Here is a 21,318-nt window from a genome sequence, read left to right as displayed (position 1 = left end):
CATGCAACCATGGCAACTTAAAATGAGTGGACCTCAATTTCCAGAATTCCCCAGCCAGCATGCTCTAATACATCATCTTTCACAGCTGGTTCCAGTTGGACGATTTTGAGATTTTAGAAAAAAAGTGATGAAGTCCCTATTGATCCAAAGTCATCCCAATCAGATTTGACTAGCTTGATGATCTAGCTGTTAGAAGAGATATCTTTTGAATCTTTAGTAAATGTCTTTAATGAACTGGACTCTTCCTTAAAAGGCAATTGTGAAAAAATGGCAAGATCTTTAGCACAGATGAAAACCCAGCCAACCTATACCTTCACAGTATGGAGCTATATCCATTTGTTAATCCACAAAGATATATCCAATGTAGGCTTAATCACATCACTCATTTTAGCATGTTCACGTGGTTCTTGTGCATCTGGTAGGTTGCCATGTAATTATATACTGTCAAGAGTCACATTGTTTTTACCACGCAACGTCTGCCATGAACAAATATTTGCAATTCTAAATTAGAATTGATGTAACACTACCAACATGTAGGCACCCTGGCTTAGCTCAGAGCCTCATTAAAAAGCTTCCTGTAAGACAGAAGACAGTGAAGCAATTTGGAGTGTTTGGGTTGAGAGTAACAGACACTGGGCAAGAAGGTAAAAGGCAAACCACCAGCCCTACCAGAAGACCTACTGGTAAAACAAAATGTAGCACGAAGTTAGCATCTTCCAAAACCATTAAATTGCTAAGCACATTGGTTTGTGCTTAAATTGTAAGCCGCCCTGAGTCTTCGGAGAAGGGCGGGATATAAATGGGATTAAAAAAAAAATGTCCAGGTTACCCTTTCAGAAGGGCTACAGGAACAATACAGAACAGGAAACCCAATAATGAAATTATGGACCTGTGACTACGATATCTTATGTACTAAAAATTGGGATCATGCTGTCTAATCAACATAATATCTACCAAGGGCACATTACTTCTCAGTAATGACATCCATTCTAAATTCTAATTTAGTATTTATGAGGAATAAACTTCATCAGTTGTGTGCTCATAATATTGCCAAATGAGATAGATTGGTCAATAAGTAGCAGAACAGCCAGCATCTCAGCAACCTATCTCTGACAATGTGTATCTGTATTAGCACCCATACAAGTTATGGGTAATAGGAATAGATGGTTTATGATTATGTTTTAATTGAGTCTCATTTACAATGCAGTGATCAGTAATAGGAGCAGGTTGGTAATGTAGGAGAATAACTTAAATAAGGGTGCTCCCATGCTAAAGCTCTTTAGTACTGAGGAAGCATCTTTTTTTCAGTACAAGAATATTTTTTAAAACATACAGCACATTATACATTGCTGTATTACCTGGCACTTTACTTAGCAAAGCCTTTTCCAATATTCCAAAGCATTTATTCAAAAGCAATGTCTTTTGTGGCGTGTACATGTTAATAAAGCATGGGGATAATACTGAGTCTAAGCCTTCAATTACCTTACTATCATTATGATTTCTCATTGGGAACTAAAACATTTCCTGACATTATACATATTTCTTTGCTTTATATAATACGGGAAGAGTTCATTTATAGCACTAGTTTACCAGTCCAAAAAAGGGGGGGGGGAAGAGAAAAATGAAGAGAAAATCAATAGTTAAAATGTACCCCCCATACACACATCCATACCAGCACTGGGGAAATTTAGGAAATGTATTCAGAAGGAAAATGAAAATTATTGATTAAAAAACCACTAGCCCAGATCAACTGGAGACATTAACTGTTTGAACCTGCAAAGAATATGCGCAAAACAGAGGCCCTTTTGAAAAGTTTTCATAGTATGTTCCCTATTACTAATGAATATATTGCCATGACTGCATTTTATTTTTTTAAGCAGTAGCCACAAATTAGATCTAGAGAAAGAGAGAGAAAGCAAATTATACTATAATGCACCTTATTAAGAATAAAGTAATGCATACATTCAGATTTTTTTTAAACAAAGAGCTAGTTGTGGAAGCACTGGGCTATTCATAGTGAAACAAGATTAAAAATCCAGCAGCCTCTAAAGTTCTCTTTCTTCATCCCCTCTTCAAAGGTCTGTGGGCTGAAGGGCCAGAATCCAGATTCTGTATCAGAGAGACACAAAGAAAGAGGGAGGGAGAGAAATTGTGTTACTCTAGTCCTGTGGTGGTGAACCTATGGCACGCTTGCCACAGGTGGCATGCAGAGCCCTATTTGTGGGCACACACGCTGTCACCCCATCCCTAGGCCTTCAGCTGGGTTTTATAAAACCTTTTCGCTTTAGGCCTCCGCCACCATGGGCAAAAAAAACCCACGTTCATTCAATCAATCAATTTCAACTTCTCACGGGGAAAAAAAAATCTCACAAAGTTGGAATTGATTGAACTTTTTAGTCCCACCCTGTCTGCTGTTACCACCCCAGCCACACCCACCCAATGGGCTACACCCGCCCGGCACCCAATGATACATAAGTGAGTTTTGGGTTGCACTTTGGGCACTCGGTCTCTAAAAGGTTCGCCATCACTGCTCTAGTCTGTTAGCTACATAACAATCTTCTGCACCCCAGGGCTCCTTCATATATGTGGACTTCAACACCTAGAGTTCTTAGCTGTTATGATGGATAGGGCATTGGGGGTGGATTAAACAATTTGGGGAAACTGCTGTAAATAATTGCATTCTCCACCCTTTATGAAGCAGTAGATCGTTGCAGGCAGCCATTAAAATCCAAATTTCCTTTCGGGCAGGAGAGAAACTGGCAGACTTAGGCTCACTTCCACAGCCCACTTGAATCATTGAACTGGTCTGTTGTTTTTTTTTAAAAGTGCAAAAATTTACTGTGCTGCTACAGATACCAGCCCAGAAACCTAGCAAGGGCTGGCTTTTTATACAATTGAATCACAAAGTTGCGGTATTGTTGCTGAGAAACCTTACCCTCTAGTTTGAGCCCCATAAAATCACTTGGACAACCTCATTAGCTGTTGAGGGTGAATGGGGAAGTGAATATCCTGCTGTTCACTAAAGACTTGCCTGAAGAGGCCTGGAGTACAGATGTTGTCATCAGACTTGGAAAAATCTCAGGGTTTGCAGAAGTACAAAAATAGTTTTAAGGGTTTGATATAGCTAATGTAAAAATCCCAGAACAATACAACAAGGTAGCAGTATACAAAAAAACCCCAAAACTTTAAAATGCTGGCCAAGGGGAAGTGGGTGGGTGGGATTTGAGGGTGGGAAAGTCAGTGGGAAAACCAATGGAAAGGTTGGAACACTGGATCCCACACCCAGTGCCGTATGCATGAAAAAATTTGGCATGAAAACATTTTCCGTGTATAGAGCTGGTGCTCATGACCTTTACTGATGCATTGGCATTCGGTAAAATAATTATGAAAAGTAAACATGGGAAGAATTTTAGTGTGCTGTGGAATTCCTTCACATTGTTATCAAATAGATAAATGAGAGGGGTGAACTAAGAGTAAAGGTTCCAATCTATCCCCTCCCCCAATGCCAGTGTTTTGGCTTGTGCTCCAGACTGTCTACATATACCACACTCTCTGCTCTTGTTCTTAAGCACAAATATACATTCTGCTTTTGCCAAAAACATTTTGTTCTACACACCTTCATACTGCTAACCAGAGGAATTTCCCTGCACTTTTTTTCCAATTGGTTTCATTTGATTTAATAAAAAAGTACTTACTTTGGAAACTTTGAATAAAAAAGAGAATTTAGAGACACTTTTGTGGCCACAATATAACGTAAGTTTCATTACAGCTTAGACCAACCACTATACATAAAATATACCTACAATTTCCCACAATATTTTTACATTTATATAGTGAAAGGGTAGACAATGTGGATGCATGCCCATATATAAATATCTTGCTTTTTTATTATTCAAGCATCTTTCCAATGGGTTGCAGCTTCTCTGATATTCCATGTTTCATTTAAATCCTGGGGAAATATATCACAAGACAATTTCTTCACTGGGACTTTTGCAATTGCAATGTGACTGTCATTACTAAGAGGATATTTACAGAGTTGTTTCCTCTTCCCTGGAGAGGTTTGGAAAAATCTTCTGAATCAACTTTACTGTGAATAAATCGAGCAGAGAATTTTGAAAAGGTGTATGTACCCAGTGATACATCTCTGTTTGTCAACTACCACGCACTGCTTCACTGACAATCATTGATCAAAGATGGTAAGTCTAGCACAATGAATTGTAATGCAACCCATCTGCAGAGTTCCATGTGGCAAAGCTGATGTGTGGATTATGTGTGTAATGATTATCCTGATTTTTTTATTCTAGGCTCAAGTTTATATCATCCAGACTTGTCATATGCACTAGTCCTTTGTAAAGTTTGGAGGAATGAGTTTTCAGATGTCTTGGCTCATTAAATCACAGCAGCTTTTCCACAGCACACACCCGAATGACCAAAGATCCACATACAAACACCCGCGAAAAACCTCAGAAAACAAATATATATATATATATATATATATATATATATATATATATATATATATATATATATATATATATATATATATATATATATATATATATATATATATATATATATATATATATATATATATATATATATATTTGTTTTCTGAGGTTTTTCGCGGGTGTTTGTAACCTGCTAAAATCACAACAGTAGCACATGATAAACTTTATAATATTTTAAAGTCCCATGGTAAGGAATCACACTGGTATGGATCCATTCTGGATGAAACCAAAAGCAGGTTTGATACTTACCCCTAAAGGATATTGCACCTCCGTTTCTTTGTCTTTGTAGGTTGTGGACAGAGAACTGCTCGAATGGCCTCATCAAACACTGTTTTCAGGCCACGCTGGGTGAGTGCTGAACATTCAAGGTACTTTACTGCATCTGCAAAAAGAAAAAAAAAACTCTGTCTGAGGAAGATGCACAAATGAAAAATAATTCCCTCATTTGTCCCAATATCAGGTTCGGCCTCTCTATGGACAGCAGAACTACTTAGGAATGTAAGAATATAAGAGAAGATTAACATGATCAGACCAAAACCTTGCCACAGGAAGATGCCTTATGTAGAGTCTAACCATTGAAGAAACTACCTCAATATTGTTTGCACTGACAATAATTGGTTGTCCAAGGTTTCAGGCTGAAATATCGCTCATCACTAATTGTGAGATCAAACACTAAACAAGGACATTCTGCATGTTATGGAGATGCTTTATCTCTTAGCCAATCAGATGGCTACAAGCATCCACAAGGAATACATGAACACAAAAAATTTGCTTGCTGTTCCTCTACAGCTTGCATTTTGATGTGATAAAACTACATGTCTTTGATGTAATAAGTAAGAAAACAAATACTGTAATAGCTGTGCAGCATCAATTGATAAAAACTTTATTTCTGATACTGCAGAAGGAGTTAGCAACTTCTACTTGCGCATGCCCAAGATGGCGGACGTGTCTGGCTAAGCTCTGCGAGGAGTTTCAGCAACTCGGCGACCCTGGGAGTCCTACAGAGGCGCTTTATGCCCTCTGTGTTGGGGCTTGGGTCGGGCAGACGAAAGACTGTTGGTGGCTGTTTTTTGGCAGCGGCATAATCCTATGTCTCAAGAATTGGCTCCGTGAGTTCTGGGACCTTTGGAGGGGCCTCGGCCTAGAAGGCCTGGAAGAGCCACGCTCTGTGAGGCGCCGACCAGCTGATTATTGGTGCTGATGGAGCCCGGCAGAGCCTGGGAGAACTTGGAAAGTCATCCAGAAAGTTTGGAGGAGCCGCACTCTGTAAGGCGCTGATCAGCTGATGGTCGGGACCGATGGAGTTGCGGCTTGGAACAGCGTTTAGAATGGCGGAATGATGGAAACATTATAGCGGCGTCTGGAGCGGCTGGTGGCGTGGTGAGTTGGAGCGCTGCGGCCGCTCCGATGTGGGGACCCATTGCCCAGTGGTGGAATGCGGCCGCTTCGTGCTTTGGACGGTTGGGCGGCACAAACCATCTTTACGCCGCTCGTGTTCCGAGAAGCCAGTTTGCGGCCCAGCGAAAGTACTGAGGAAGTACTGCGGGTATCTTGGTTGCCTCCCCTATTTGCTTACTTATCGCCTGACCCTCTCTTGACGTGGAGGAGAACATTTGCAGCCAGGATTTCTTGCCATTTTACGACTCTACAGGCTTTACGCCTTGGATTAATAGCTGCTTGTTTCTTTTGCCTGCCGCCCCGCCCAATGGATTCAGAAGGACCCGGGTACAAAGCCACTGTGGGAGAGTGGCTTAAATTCACCATCTGCTACCCCCCTAGAGGTGAGAGCTCTAGGCGGTATGCGTTACCCCGGCTGTGCATTCCAGGCTGCTCCCCGGATCAGACCTACGACCGTCGTGAGAGGATGGTGGTTGACTTGTTCCGGAGGTTCACCCAGCTCGAGTGGCAGTGGAGCTGGGTTGGCAGACTGGATACTCACTTACCTTTTGTCTTAAGATCCTCCTGATCAAACAAGGGATTGCCTTTTTGCTGGACTTATTTTGATAATCATGACTCACCTTAGCTATACCAGCACGGTTTTGTTCGCCCTCAGGGGTACCCCCCCTTCCTGGGTGCGACCCGCCTCTATTTCCATTCCTCCTCTTGATGAAGGGCCCAATTGCTGGGACCCTGAGAGATGGTTGGGCAGGGACAGGAGCCTCCGATACAAATTTAATAAGAGGCCCCTGGTTAATTTTTTAGCTAATTTTTTGTGGGGTTAGGGAGGGGGGAGGGATTTCAGGGTTGGTTGGAAACTGGGGGGTGTCCACCAACTGTTGTTCAGGCCAGGTCCGGGATTGATCACGCTGGGGGGGGAGCTAGGGTTGGCTGCCTCCGGGGCTCCGGAGGGGGCCGTGGGACTACCTATTCCCACGACATTAGGGAATGGCAGCAGGTGTGTGAACAGAGGGCCGTATCAACATCTGGGAGTACGTCTCCGCTATCTCTAAGCGGTTTCATCCCGTGGTGTGAACAGAGGGCCGTATCAACATCTGGGAGTACGTCTCCACTATCTCCAAGCGGTTTCGACCCTCTGGTTTTGTCCCGTGGCTCTGGGAGCGAGGATGTGCAGCCACCTGAGCTCAGGCTTTCCAGGTGCTGCACTGGCCTCGGGCTCAGGGTAGGGACGGGGGAGTGGTGGTAGTTGTGAGGGAGACCCTTTGTCCGCGGGAGGCCACCGTTGTCCAAATAGCCGGGTGTGATTCCCTCCTCCTGAGATGCGGCTCTAGGGCTCAGTTGGGCTTGCTGCTGGTGTACCTTTCCCCTAGTCGCGCAGCAGCAGCAGCCCTGCCTGAGCTTCTCGATATCCTCTCGGGGCTGGTGATTGAGTTCCCCAAATTTTTGATTTTGGGTGACTTTAATCTACCATCCTTGGGAGGATCATCTGAGTTAGCTCGGGAGTTCATGGCTTCCATGACGGCCATGGACCTGATGCAAGTAATCCAGGGCCCGACTCATGTGGGAGGCCACACGCTTGATTTGTTTTTTCTATCTGGACAGTGGTTAGATGATCTTGGTGGGGGTTCTCCAAGTGTCATGCCCCTGTCATGGACCGATCATCATCTCCTGCGGTTGGTCTTCCGTTTTGCCACTCCCCGTCATGGGGTTGTTGAATCAATGAGATGGTTCCACCCTAGGCGCTTAATGGACCATGAGAGGTTCCAGGCAGCGCTTGGGTCCCCACCTGCCTCCTTTGCTCACAGCTCGGCCGATGCCTTAGTGAAAGCCTGGGAAAAGGCAGCCATGGAGGCACTAGACCGAGTTGTACCCCTGCGGCCCCTGACCCGGTGCAGATCCCAGTGGGCTCCATGGTTCTCCGTGGTGCTCCGGGAGATGAAGCGTCGGAGACGGGGCCTAGAGAGCTGTTGGAGATCCAGCCGGTCTGAATCCGACCGATCGCGACTAAGGTCCTTTACAAGGTCTTATCTCGCGGCGATGAGGATGGCAAGGTCTAACTACTTTGCCACCCTCATCGCGTCTGCAGATAACCGCCCGGCCGCCCTATTTAGGATGACCCGCTCCCTCCTTAATCAGGAGGTGAGGGAGGAGCCCTTGCAGGGTCATGCCGAGGAGTTTAGCCAGCATCTGTCGGACAAAATCGCTCGGATTCGGACCGGTTTGGACTCCAACTGGGCAGAGTCTGACGATCAGGACATGGGCGGTCTTGTTGATGTTATCTGGGAGGAGTTCGATCCTGTGACTCTGGATGATGTGGACAGGATCATGGGGTAGCTGAGTTCCACTATGTGTTTATTGGACCCGTGCCCCTCCTGGCTGGTTTATGCGGCTCGGGATGGGATACGAGGCTGGCTCCAGGCGGTGATAACTGCTTCCTTGAGTGAGGGTAGTTTCCCCGCCACCTTGAAGGAGGCAGTGGTGAGACCTCTCCTCAAGAGGCCTGCCTTGGACCCAGCTGTATTAAACAACTTCCGTCCGGTCTCCAATCTTCGCTTTCTTGCGAAGGTTGTTGAGAGCGTGGTGGCGCATCAGCTCCATTTGTTCCTGGAGGAAGCTGACTATCTGGACCCGTACCAATCGGGTTTCAGGCCCAGGCACAGCACGGAGACGGCATTGGTCGCTCTGGTGAATGATCTCTGGAGGGCTCGGGACAGGGGTTGTTCCTCTGTCCTAGTCCTATTAGACCTTTCAGCGGCTTTTGATACCATTGACCATGGTATCTTGCTGCGGCGTCTCAGGGGATTGGGAGTGGGAGGCATGGTTCTTCAGTGGTTCTCCTCCTACCTCCTGGGATGTTCGCAGTTGGTGTTGGCAGGGGGGCAGAGGTCGACCTCGAGGCCTCTCGTTTGTGGAGTTCCTCAGGGGTCAGTCCTCTCGCTTCTCCTGTTCAACATCTATATGAAGCCTGTGGGTGAGATCATTCGTGGTTTTGGAGTTGGTTATCATCAGTATGCTGAAGATACCCAGCTTTCTATTTTTACCCCAAACCACCCCAGTGATTCCCTCGACATGATGTCCCGTTGCCTGGAGGCGGTCCGGGTCTGGATGGGGAGGAACAGGCTTTGGCTCAACCCTGACAAGACTGAGTGGCTGTGCGTGCCGGCATCTCGGGAAATTCAGATCATTCCATCTCTTACTATGGGGGGGTGAGTTATTACCCCCCGTAGATAGGGCTCGCAACTTGGGAGTCCTCCTAGATTCACAGCTTTACTTAGAAGATCATATAGTAACTGTGACTAGGGGGGCCTTCGCCCAGGTTCTCCTGGTGCACCAGTTGCGGCCCTATCTAGACCGGGATGCCTTGCGTACAGTCACTCATGCACTCATGACCTCTCGGTTAGACTACTGCAATGGTCTCTACATGGGGCTGCCCTTGAGAACCACTCGGAGGCTCCAACTGGTGCAGAATGCAGCCGTGAGAGTTGTGTTGGGGGTCTCCCGATACTCCCATGTTACACCTTTGCTCCGTGAGCTGCATTGGCTTCCAGTTGCCTTCCGGGTGAGATTCAAGGTGCTGGTAATGACCTATAAAGCCCTACATGGCATGGGTCCGGAGTACCTAAGGGAGCACCTGCGGCCGGCGTCAACTTCCCTCCACCCAGTGCGCTCCCACAGAGAGGGCATCCTCAGGGTGCCTCCGATCAGAGAATGCCGATTGATGGCCCCCAGGGGGAGGGCGTTCTTTGTGGGCGCGCCAGACCTTTGGAACCGTTTACCGGTTGAGCTCCGGATGGCTCCCGACCTGCGCTCCTTCCGACGTGATCTAAAAACTTATTTATTTGAACAAGCCGGCCTGGCCTGATGGGTTTGGGGTTTTAATTACTGTTTTTAATTAATTTATTGTATTCGGGCACAATTGTTTAATTTGTTTTTAACTTTTGTATTTTGTATTTTTGGTATTTATTGCCCTGTACACCGCCCTGAGTCCTTCGGGAGAAGGGCGGTATACAAATTAAATTAAAATAAATAAATAAATAAATATGCAGATTCTAAATTATTGGGCAGATCATAGGAAAAGCCAAATTTTGTTAGTTTGTTGAAGAGTAGCAATCCTAAATCCTCCCAGCAGGACATCTGTTACCCAAGACAGCAAAAGATTAGATTCCCCCCCCACCCCAGAATTACCATCTAATATACCGTATTGTTCCCTTTTTTCACTTTGCCTATGTCTCACCTTCTATTTAGGCCTTGGGAGATAATAAAAAGGGAAAGATAGATTATTTTTCCAGAAAACGTGACTCTATCCTCTGGTAAAGATCCTTCAGAAAGAAGAGCAGACTTTCAGCTTTTGCTGGTGTGTCCCAGAAGACAGGACAGGAAAAGGAAGTTGTGGTTCAACATTATTTCAAGCGACAGAAGGCAAGTTCCGGATACAGAAAGTTGAAAAGTGGAGGGGGAAAATATCACCATTCTGATATTTTGAGTTTTAAGCCCTATTCTTAATCTTAACTCTGCAAGAAACATGCCACCTTAACCCCTTATGCATACATCATTGGTGCCGGGGCTCACAAACCAGCATAGTTCTATTGCCAAGGTTTGATAGGCATGAATATAGGTTTTCTAGTGTATTAATAGAAATAGACAAATGGGGTTTTTTATGCCCATGGTTTTTCAAACACATGGCCACATGCATCTTATTTTTAAATGTAGAAAAATGTGGTTTTGATACACATTTCTTAGTGGACTTTCTTCCACATTTTTTTCCTTTCTAAATTCTCAAAATACACATTCATGCATGCATTTTCTGAAGTGGCATTGGATCACATAATTAGGAAAAGTGTGAAATTTCAGAGATAACTGCTTTCTGATTTGCATAAAAGTTCGGAACTGGTTGGCTCATTAAAATGTGAGCAAAAAAAAACAACCAAAAAAAAACTTCAGCATCCCACTCTTGGAGACCAAAATATTCAAGTTAACATTTCTTTGGAGCTTTGGAGCAACTAATGTGAGAGTTATTTTGGAAGGACTTTCTTTCCTTATCTATCATGGATTGTGGCTATTTTAGCCCAACATGCATTTGCCATTCTGAATTTCTCAGCTGCTTTCTAGCTCTTATTTCTCTACAGGTTTCCTCATGTTGCACCAGAGTTAGTGTCACTAAAAGCTAAAGTGCAGAAAGTGCAAAATAAACAAGCCAAAGAAAAGAAGAACAGCTAGAAGATAAGTGCCAATCTCATCTAAAGAATGGACATGGATGTCTGCCTGCATTTGATTGGTTCAAGAGAAATAGGTAGCCACAACTGAATTGGAATAAGTGAAACTAGCAAACTTTTTCCCTCCCTGCAGCAACACTTACCAATCTCTTTGGCTAGGGCAAGACCTTGTGGATATGTAATAGGGGCCAGCTTCTTTTCCTTCAGCTTCTCAATAGTATCCTTGTCATCCCGGAGATCTAGCTTTGTGCCCACCAGGATCATGGGAGTGCTAGGGCAGTGATGTCGTACTTCAGGGAACCACTAAAGGAAAGTTCAAGATTTTACTGAAGTAACACAAAAAATAGTGATGCAGGACAGCTGATTGGTAAATGAAAAACCAGGCAGATCATTTGCACCAATGCAACCTTCTTAGATAAGGACTAGAAATCAAACCCCCAGGTATTGGATTGGGCATAAATGTTTTTAATAAACCCAGGAAATAGATCTTGGAATAGCAGTTGATCTCAAGATGAATATGAGGCTGCTGAACCATAGAGAGTTGATTCTGATTGTGGAGGAGTATAAATGATATAAACATTTAGCAAATGTAACTTTGGGTTACATCCACTGAAGTATTTTTGATCAATTTATATAGCTGCCCATCTAATAATTGCAGTTCTGGAAGACAAAGCTGGGGTTAAAAAAACTAGAAATTTTTTTAAAATGGAAAAGTAATGGCATTAGAAAACAAACCCAGCTCTGATCATAAAAAAGACAAATTCACAACAAAGAGCTCATCTAATTCCTAGATACCTTTAAGGAGGATCCACACAAACTGGAACTTTGGGCAGCTCTACCTAGCCTTATGCTCTAGTGTTGCTGAATCCTATTTGTAGAGTAGGATGCAACCTCTAGTGGATCTGAAGAGTTACGTTGATGTAAAACAGCCTTCATCCAATACATTCTTCAGATTTATTGCACTTCAATTATCAGAATTCCCAAACAATATGGAAAATCTAACATAGTCATGGGAAAAGTTAGGTGTCTTCATTCAAAACTTTCAATGAAGTCTTTGACATCAATCTAATTTATACATTACATAAGGATCCAACTACTTTACTGTCACTGTACTGTATATTTTTCATGCTGCTACAATACCAAGATTGAGTCTTCCCTGGTGTCACTTGCTCTGCACACAGTAGCCCGGATGATCTCACCTTAGCACGAACATTTTCGTAAGATGCAGGGCTGACCAGAGAGAAGCAGATGAGAAACACATCCTGTAGGCAGAAAATTCAGACATGGGGGAAAAATTCATGTGAGTGTTTGGTGCATCCAGGAAAAAAAATGTCATCATTATGAAGCAGAATGTAGCAAATATTGATATACACTATTGCTCAGGTGCTTAAAGCATTTTACAGAACATCTCTGCAACTCTCACAAGAACTCTATAGGCTCCATTGTTATTGTTAATGGATATTTCTAAAGTCCAGCTATTTTGGTTGGTTTGAAAGATGCACCTGAGGAATTTTGAATCTTGTGGAAATGCTTTACTGAAACCAAAGGATTTTGAAACAAAGAAACAGTGTGAACAGTAAAAAAAACTAGATCTATTATATAGACATAACAGAATTACTTCTTCCACTAATAACTCAATATTCGCAATACTAAAAAAACCAAAAGTGTCATATTATCTTAGCCATCATTTGATGAGGCATGCCCTGGTGGTAGCCATTATCCAAAAGCATCCCTAACAAGTTCACAGCTATGCCCACAGGCTGAAAAATACTAGCTAGTTTATCTAATCAAGATTAATTCAGAATAATATTGATTTGATGCTTTCTTCATGTCATAATCAGCTTCCCCATCTGAGAGTTATATGTCATATTATATTGTACAGTACTTACTATCAGCTAGAGAAGCTTGAGGATTTTATCCAGGCATCTTAAAGGACTGCCTTAAATTATGTAAATATAATTTTATTTCCATCTTTAAAAAGTGAGAGGAAAGGCTCTCTAAAGTCCTGGATCAGATAGGTAAAACTATTAAACGTTCTGGGGGTGTGGTTTTTTTTTGGCTGTGATGACTATTACATCACATTAATTTTTTGTACTACCACCATCCACTGTAATTAGGATTTTGGTGGCCCAGATATGATAAGGTAAAGGTAAAGGTTCCCCCGCACATGTGTGCTAGTCGTTTCCGACTCTAGGGGCCGGTGCTCATCTCCGTTTCAAAGCCGAAGAGCCAGCGCTTGTCCGAGGACGTTTCCGTGGTCATGTGGCCGGCATGACTAGACGCCAAAGGCGCACGGAACGCTGTTACCTTCCCACCGTAGTGGTCCCTATTTTTCTACTTGCATTTTTACGTGCTTTCGAACTGCTAGGTTGGCAGAAGCTGGGACGAGTAACAGGCGCTCACTCTGTTACACGGCACTCGGGATTCGACCCGCCAAACTGCCGACCTTCCGATCGACAAGCTCAGCGTCCTAACCCACTGAGCCACCGCGTCCCTTCCAGATATGATAATACTTCATTAATATAATATCGACTACTGGTGATGATGTGGATTGATCTCATTGTCATTGATTTCTTTCAGAATGCCTTTTTAAAAATCTCCACTCTATTCTACAGTCTAATGATTTCTTGGTGGTATCTCATCAAAATGCTAACTAGGTCTAATCCTGGATAGCTGATTTTTGGTAATCAGCTAAGGTTAGGTAGAAGTTGCCATGTGTGTGCTAACAAGGAATATCGAACAAAACCTTTCAGAGATAAATAAGGCTATCAAACAAATATGGGTGTCCACTAAATAAGGAGAACTATAGCTCTTTGCAGCTTCTACTGGTGGTCTCGACTTTTGGATTTGTGTAGTCCATATCTGATAGCCCTAAACAATTAGACAATGCTTCAGAGAAAATTCATGACTCACAGTCTGTGGATAGGAGAGGGGCCTCAAGCGGTCATAATCTTCCTGGCCAGCTGTATCCCATAATCCCAGGTTTACAGGTTTGCTATCAACCATCACATTGGCAGAATAGTTATCAAAGCTGTAACAGATATCAAGGTTTATAGTGACATTAGAGGGAGAGGGATCTTACTCTTTCCTAGACCAAAATCCTGATTCAGGAGAAAAAGCACGGTTCTCTCCAGGGTGCTAACAGATATTTCTCTTGGCACCATCAGATTCTTTGAGTCACTTGACTTTATTTCGTAAACATTAAATGGAAAATTTTGATTCTGTAAATCCCACTGGCACTTTCTGGAGTAGCATGAGGCCCCAAAAGCATTCTATGAAAATAGAGGATGGTTAGATCTCAGTAATCTCTTTATGTGTGGACTCTTGGTGCAACACAAAGATATTCTGGAGCACTAGTAAGCAATCTGGAAGGTAAGGGTGCCTACAGGGAAGAAGTCAAAAGAAGTCAAGATTGTGAGCACAATTTAGCAATCCAAGTTGAGCTCCTTTTTTATGTGTATTGCACATAAGGAGCATGGCTCAGATTGTATTTTTGTGGTTGCCATCTTGAGTTTTTTATACCCCCCTTAAACAATAGTTCCCCATAATATATAATTAAATTGGCACTAAACCAATCCTTTTCATAAGATGGGGAGCCGAATTCTATATTAAAGCAGTACATTAGAAACTATTGAGGGTGCAATCCCAAAATGAAGCTATATCTCTTTGCTATCACCCTTTCTAGATATATTGGCAGTGATAGCTCCTGTTCTGAAAGTTGTGATCCTAAGAAATTTGATGAGGACCAAGTTAATTTAGGCTGATCTGTCATCTTATCCCCAAAATGGACAGAACAGATACAAATAATTTCTTAATCAAATTCATTTGTTTTTCTTAACATTCCCATCTAGGAATATTACAATGCTGAATGCCCTTGATTCTTGGAAACTTAATCTTATTGTTTATTGCTGATATTATCTACACAGTAAAATTGCATTTCCTTGACAAACAGGAATATGAGTAGATCTAATTCTTTCAAATCCAATAACCAAAAGCTAAACAATTTCCATACTCACACAGTAGGAATATATTCTCCTGGGAATGCATTGGTGGTGTAGCTGATCAGGAGACAAGTTTTACCTACAGCTCTGAAAGAGAAAAAGGGGAAGAGTCATATAAATGCAGTTCTTTTTAAAAATATGCTTCAAGATTAGATTTAGAGAGATGCTTTGCTTATGAATGAAGTTCCTAGTCAAATGATTTACATGGCAGTATCATAATGGTATCCAGAAATTGAACATTTTAAATCACAGGTAATGAAGAGGACCAATTGATCTAACAAGATATTTTCAGTAATGGCTAACATGCACTACACAGTTTGTGTGGCTTTAAGAAGTGTGGACTTCAGCTCCTAGCATGCTAGCTGGAAAATTTTGCAAAGTTCACACATCTTTAAGTTGCCAAGGTTGAGAAACACTTCCCCAGGTTTTATTTCAAATAAGAGAGATAGGAGCATGAAGCATACAGGTAAGGACAATTGTAATCTCTCTTAAGTATGGGTAGGAACAAGATGAAGGCAACTTCAGGAGAACATATAAAAGAAACAGACACAGAGAGATTACCAGTACATGTTTATAGTCTGTTTGGGTGCTAGCAAAGAAAATTCATTAAAATCAGGAAGGAACCGGAAGCAAGTTGCCACTTCCCTGTCCATTCTTTAGTTAAAAAAATGTCACCTGACTGCTTATGCCGGCCTTCTTGAGACGTGGTTTCTATAGTTTACATCAAGTCCAGGCATGCTTATTTCAGATAATCACAGTTTTGTCCAAGATACTCAGAAGCTATCAGATGGGTGAAAGTTGGTCTGTGCAATTCATATAAACTTTCCACATAGTTGTGAAAGGCATGCTAAGACCAAGTATGCAGAACCACTCTTTTGTTAAATCCTGTGCAATGAATAAATGTTGTCCATGTTCAGAGACCTTTCTAAAAATCTGGTTAAAAAATTGTTGTCAGACCTGAGGCCACAAAAAGGCATGTGAAATTGAGCACGAGTGTGCCTGCTTGTATGATTTGAGCAAACAGGGTGATCCAATGGAAAATGTAACTTCAAAGATATTTCCCACCAGCCCATAGTCTAGACAGTACCGTGATGGCTATTAGATAGGAATTGGAAGGAAGAGCTAAATGAGTTTCTAGTGAACTGTCTGTCTGTAAAATTAGTTTTTAAAAAATATCTTGTAAGACATCCAGCTTGCCCTTTGCTAAGAAATTACAAAAGTGATTTTAGCATCATCTTGGGAAGGCACCAGATTGGAAAAGCTGTTCTAAGGTATTCATCCTCAGCTCTCTTAATTAAAAATACAGTAGGATGGCATTTGTGGAGTTAAGTCTAGATAATCCTCCTTGGGATTTAGCTGAAATATTTGTAGATGTTTTAGCCAATAATTGGAATTAGCATTAAAAGGATGTTCTCATTTTGTTCCAACATGAACATGAGCATGGTGCATGAGAATGGTAGTAGTAGTAGTAATAATAAATCATATGCATTTGTACCAAGGCATGGTACGATCAAGGAAATCCAGTAATTATAAACATTTCATCCAATACAAAAATGCCCAGAACCTAATGAGCAACTGAACAAATATTTAGAATTTAAACAGCCACCTGGTATTGTACAACAAGACATTTTTACACTATCCTACTACCAATCCATCCATCCATCCATCCATCCATGATTTCTCAATAACCAGAACAAGGCAGCAAGAACTGCAATATTAACTTATTTCTAGGAATTACAGAAGAGTAAGGTCAAATAAGCAAACTCCACATTAACCCACAAATCAAAAAGGCCCTTAAGTCTTTTTGAAAGCATGCAAACTTTCACAAATACTGTATGAAGGAACAGCAGCAACTGATTTTAGAATGATGGGCCTATCCCAGAATGCCAGATAACAAACTGGAGTGTGAAAGAGAAAGACAGCCTTGCACAAAGGGACAGAAAGGATGGTTGGATTTATAGGATAAGAGCACATACTGAAGGGCTTGAGACCACCAAGCTCAAAAAACAAAGAAAAAAACAATCCACCCCAAACATGTGGGTCTGGTTCAAATAGGAAGCAAGTAAAGTGCTATATAGTGTAGCAAAATATGAGGAAAGCAAAGAGGTCCAGAGCAATCCCAAAATTACTGTTTTGACTAAGAACTCATGACAGGGAGAGGCATTGGGAGCACTTGCTGGAAGCCTATTGCATTAGTCCAGGGGTCTTCAAACTTGGCCCTTTTATGACTTGTGGACTCCAACTCCCAGAATTCCTCAGCCAGGCATGCTGGCTGAGGAATTCTGGGAGTTGAAGTCCACAAGTCATAAAAGGGCCAAGTTTGAAGACCCTGCATTAGTCCAAGCATGAAGCAACTGAAGCAAGCATCAATAAAGCCACCAAGAGCCTAATAATGCCCCCAAACTAAAAATATGCTATACAATTTTTTTAAAAAGTTTTATTATTTTTAACAGAGTTCAATAATAATTATTCAACAAAAATGTGTTTTTTGAGTATCTTATTCACTAATGCAAATTAAATTCCTAATCCCTAAATCTTTTCTCTAACCATTGATAAAATAAGTCCCAAGATTGAAGATATTATGTTAATGCTATACAATTAATAAATGGGTCAATTATTATCAAGCAAGACTCCAAAGTTTCAGGCAGAGAAAACAGATAATCTGAAGCTCTGGAATCAAATGAGGAAGATGGTAAAGGATGGAAAAGACAACTACTGTAGGCCAACTTTAGGCAATGAGAGAATATCCAGGATGAAAACCTAGTGAGACAGGTTGATAGGCATAATATTTGCATGATACTGAGCATGAATTGGGGAACCCAAGAGAAGGGCATAATAGGTAAACAAAATAGGACCCATGACTGATACTTGAGGGAAACCACCCCAATGGAAAATTCCATGGACAATGATATAGCTTGGGGGGTGGGAGTGAAAAGGCAAAAAAGATTTGGCCCAATCAAGAATCTACCAGTGATGCCCAAGGATCATCTCCTAGACAAAGATAGCTAGTTGCTGAGTGTATCAGCTGTTGGTATAAAGTCAAAAAGGAGAACACCAGTGTCAGGTAGTGAGACTTCATCATCAGAATGTCATTCAGAACTTGGTGTTCACAAAGTACATTTATTTAACCCAATTTTATGGATGCACATAAAATGGGCTCACACAAGATTGGCATATGATTGCCTATGTGTTTCTTGTGAATACAGCCATCATGCCAGGCCTTTGAGCTATCAGGCCCAGTACTGCCAATTCCAATTGGAACACGGCTAGCTCAGGAATTCTGGGAGTTGAAGTCCCTAAGTCATAAAAGGGCCAAAGCTCCCAACCCCTGCAGTACTGAATGATTGGAGTTGCTGATGATCTGATTTATAAAGGCTGATCTAATTCTCATTTGCAGGAGCCCATTAACTACTTAGCCTTTTCAACTGGAGAAATTCAAACCTGAGCCATTGAAATATGACCCCTCCCTCAACTTCTGCATGCTTCTTTTTTTTAAAGCCACAGGTGTTAAACACTTCAAGGAAACTTCCTCATTGAGGTTACAGAAAAAGAAAAGGTACTGGTGAAATGGAGAAGCTAGAAAAGTCCCTTTATCTGTACTGGCCCAGGGCAAATAATGAAGGATGAAAGGAACAGGCTGAATTTCATTCAGGGCAAATATCCTTCTCCTCCAGATTTGCGCTTAAGACCCTCCAAGATCACTGGCACAGTAAACCACAGCCTAGGCAGAAAGCCACAAATATAAGGCCTGTACCTCCAATTTAAATCATTTGAAAGATAGTTACATTATTTCAGGCTTGCAACATTTAGCTCCAAAAATGAAACTACTGTAATTAAGTCAGATTTCCCCAGGTTTTGCTCTTGATCCAAATGACAGGAAATTCTGGGAGCTGTGATCCCTATTATCCACCTGGAGAGCAGCAGACTGAGGAGGTTCTGCCTTAAAGAACTTAAATAAAGGGGGCATGGTTTATTTGACAAGTAACAAGTTATCTGGTAGGCAATTCCACAATTAATCTTTTTTTTAAAAATACCATATTTCTGAAAAATAAAAGCATTACTTTCCCATCCGTATTGCCCAGAAAACAAATTTCCTCCTCTGCTTTCTATGTTCTTTTTTCTCTCTCTCTAAAAGAAAGATGGAGAGCAAGAAAGAAGACTGCACCCATTTTGTCAGAAGGGCAGCTGAGGAAAAAAAAAGACTCTCCCTTTCTCCCCAAATGAAGGGTACATACCCATCTCCTACCACCACACATTTGATGGCTTGCATGTCTCCGGCCTAGCAGTGCTGTGGAGTTCAGGAAGCCTCTTGAGCAACGAAGCAGCTCAAAAAATGTTGATGGTGGAAAATCTTCTATAGATATGTAAAAACTGAAGCTGAATTAACAGCAGGTTGTGGGTTAGGGAGGAAGCGGAAGAGATAGAATATTTCTCAGCCCGCCCACTACACTCTTCCTCTACCAGGCAGCTTTAAGTGTTTGCTGGAGAAGAGCAGGCTTGCTGTTTGAAAGCAGAACTCTTTTTGCAGATCCCAGATGGCTCAGCATTTCCTCTTATCTGTGACTCCACAATTTGGACAGTAGGGAGAAAGGTTGCTTTGAATCCTCTCCCCAACATACACGACCCAGAGCAGCAGATGGAGAGGGTGAAGAAGAGAGACAGGCTTGGAAAAGGAAGGCCTTTTCTCCTTCCAGCTACTTCAGCTGAAGAGAAGATGCCTTGCTGAGGAATTAGGCTTGGTCTCACTGCAGAGAGAGAGAGAGAGAGAGAGAGAGAGAGCACAACAAAGTCTGTGTATTTTGTAAACACCTTGTTATCTTCCTTTTAGAAGTAATGTTTAAGAACATTTATTTTGTTTGTTTTTCCAGAGACTTGGATATTCACAAAAAAACATTGTGAAATGTTTTGGATGCTTTTGCACTTTTGAATCAGTCACATACATGCAGAATTCTTGGTTCCTCACCTCACAATGTATAAAGCAAAGTGAATACTTTATAATTATATGCATGCAGAACAGTTCTCCAAGTCATGATAATATTTGTGTCTATAATGTTTGCCAATAGATGCTGTGGGAAGTCAGCCCCCCCCCCCCCGAAAAAGAAATATTTTTGGAAATATTTTAAAAGGCAGAATATATTTCTCTAAAGGATTTTAAAAGCAGAAACCAACCCCTGCTCCCAAGTCTCTCTGTCCCAAACAGAAATCAAGTCTGCAAAAATGCAGATGTGATAAACTTGATAAACTCCATGATGGAGACTTTTCCTTCAACAATGCTAACCATTTAACTCTTGACATGCCACATCTATGACTGAAGGCAGCAATAAAACACCTACAGAAACAAACACATGAAGTCCTAAATCACTGAAAGAAAGATAGATGAAGCAGGACAGATGGCCTGAAAAACTGTGAAATGGGGATGTCCAAGAGCTGAAGATACTGAATTAGAGCAAGGGCTGAGAATTGGAACCAAATGTATTTGCTGCAGTGTGAAATATTTAAAAGCTATGTTTATATCATGACTCTTGCAGCATGTCCCAAAGCTGCTAGTAAGCCTCAGGTATGTCTCTAGTGGTATAAACCCTTTGTTTCAAGCAGACAGTCAGTCTGATGACCTAGATTAACCTTTAGGCTCTACTAAATTCATATTTTGCTGTTGTCTTTCATAGCACCTTGGTTCACCTACTGAAAGCTGTAAGTCTTCTTGGACTTGTTACTTGTTTTTTTCAGGTGGGGAATTCTTCAAAAGAGGTATTGTGTAGTGGGTTCTGGGCAGCAGGAAAGACGCCGAGACGATGAGTACAGCATGGCAGATCTTTATTCGGTGGTAGTGACTGTACTGGGGAATAGGGGTTACCTGACCTCCTTTTATACCTGGGCAGGAGAGCAGCCGGCCAATCGGTTTGAACCTCTGTTTCCCACCGAAAATGGGTTCCCGCCAAAAAGTCCAACGCCCCCTGGTGGTGACTGCTATGAATGTGTGTCTGTTCCCTTCACCTGGATACATAACAAGAGGTATGAAAGTGCTATGACATTTCATTCTAGTAAGAGAAGATCAGACTTTTTGTAATACATACGGTAGCTTCTTCTGAGCTATGGATATCCAAACTTCAGTCTGGATGACATGTTAGTAGAAGAGGAATGGTGCAATTGATGAAATAAAGTAAACTGTTACCCAAAATATACAGTAGCTACTTGAAG

The 21,318-nt window shown here is 42.0% G+C and overlaps 1 protein-coding gene across 1 annotated transcript; it reads right to left on the bottom strand.

Annotated features, from left to right (window-relative positions):
• Positions 1-1,682: 1,682 nt before the first annotated feature.
• On the bottom strand, positions 1,683-19,519 carry RAC2 (Rac family small GTPase 2). Its single transcript, XM_081330338.1, has 7 exons — positions 19,356-19,519; positions 15,136-15,207; positions 14,033-14,150; positions 12,319-12,381; positions 11,263-11,422; positions 4,758-4,890; positions 1,683-2,109 (listed from the first exon to the last, which is right to left on the bottom strand). The coding sequence occupies exons 1-6, from the start codon at positions 19,388-19,390 to the stop codon at positions 4,760-4,762; spliced, it is 579 nt and encodes a 192-aa protein (XP_081186464.1). The 5' UTR covers positions 19,391-19,519; the 3' UTR covers positions 1,683-2,109; positions 4,758-4,759.
• Positions 19,520-21,318: the final 1,799 nt, after the last annotated feature.

Source organism: Vipera berus, assembly GCF_964194415.1.
Source record: "Vipera berus genome assembly, chromosome: 6".
In the NCBI taxonomy this organism is placed as follows: domain Eukaryota; kingdom Metazoa; phylum Chordata; class Lepidosauria; order Squamata; family Viperidae; genus Vipera; species Vipera berus.
The sequence above is the reverse complement of the archived record's forward strand: the minus strand, read 5'-3'. Positions and strand labels throughout refer to the sequence as shown.

Excerpts from the sequence above, each read along its gene's own strand:
- RAC2 (XM_081330338.1), bottom strand. The coding sequence starts at position 19,390 with ATGCAAGCCATCAAATGTGTGGTGGTAGGAGATGG. Across the intron at positions 14,151-15,135 it reads GGAGAATATATTCCTACTGT|CTTTGATAACTATTCTGCCA; the intron begins GTGAGTATGGAA and ends TATCTGTTACAG. Across the intron at positions 11,423-12,318 it reads ACGAAAATGTTCGTGCTAAG|TGGTTCCCTGAAGTACGACA; the intron begins GTGAGATCATCC and ends ACTTTCCTTTAG.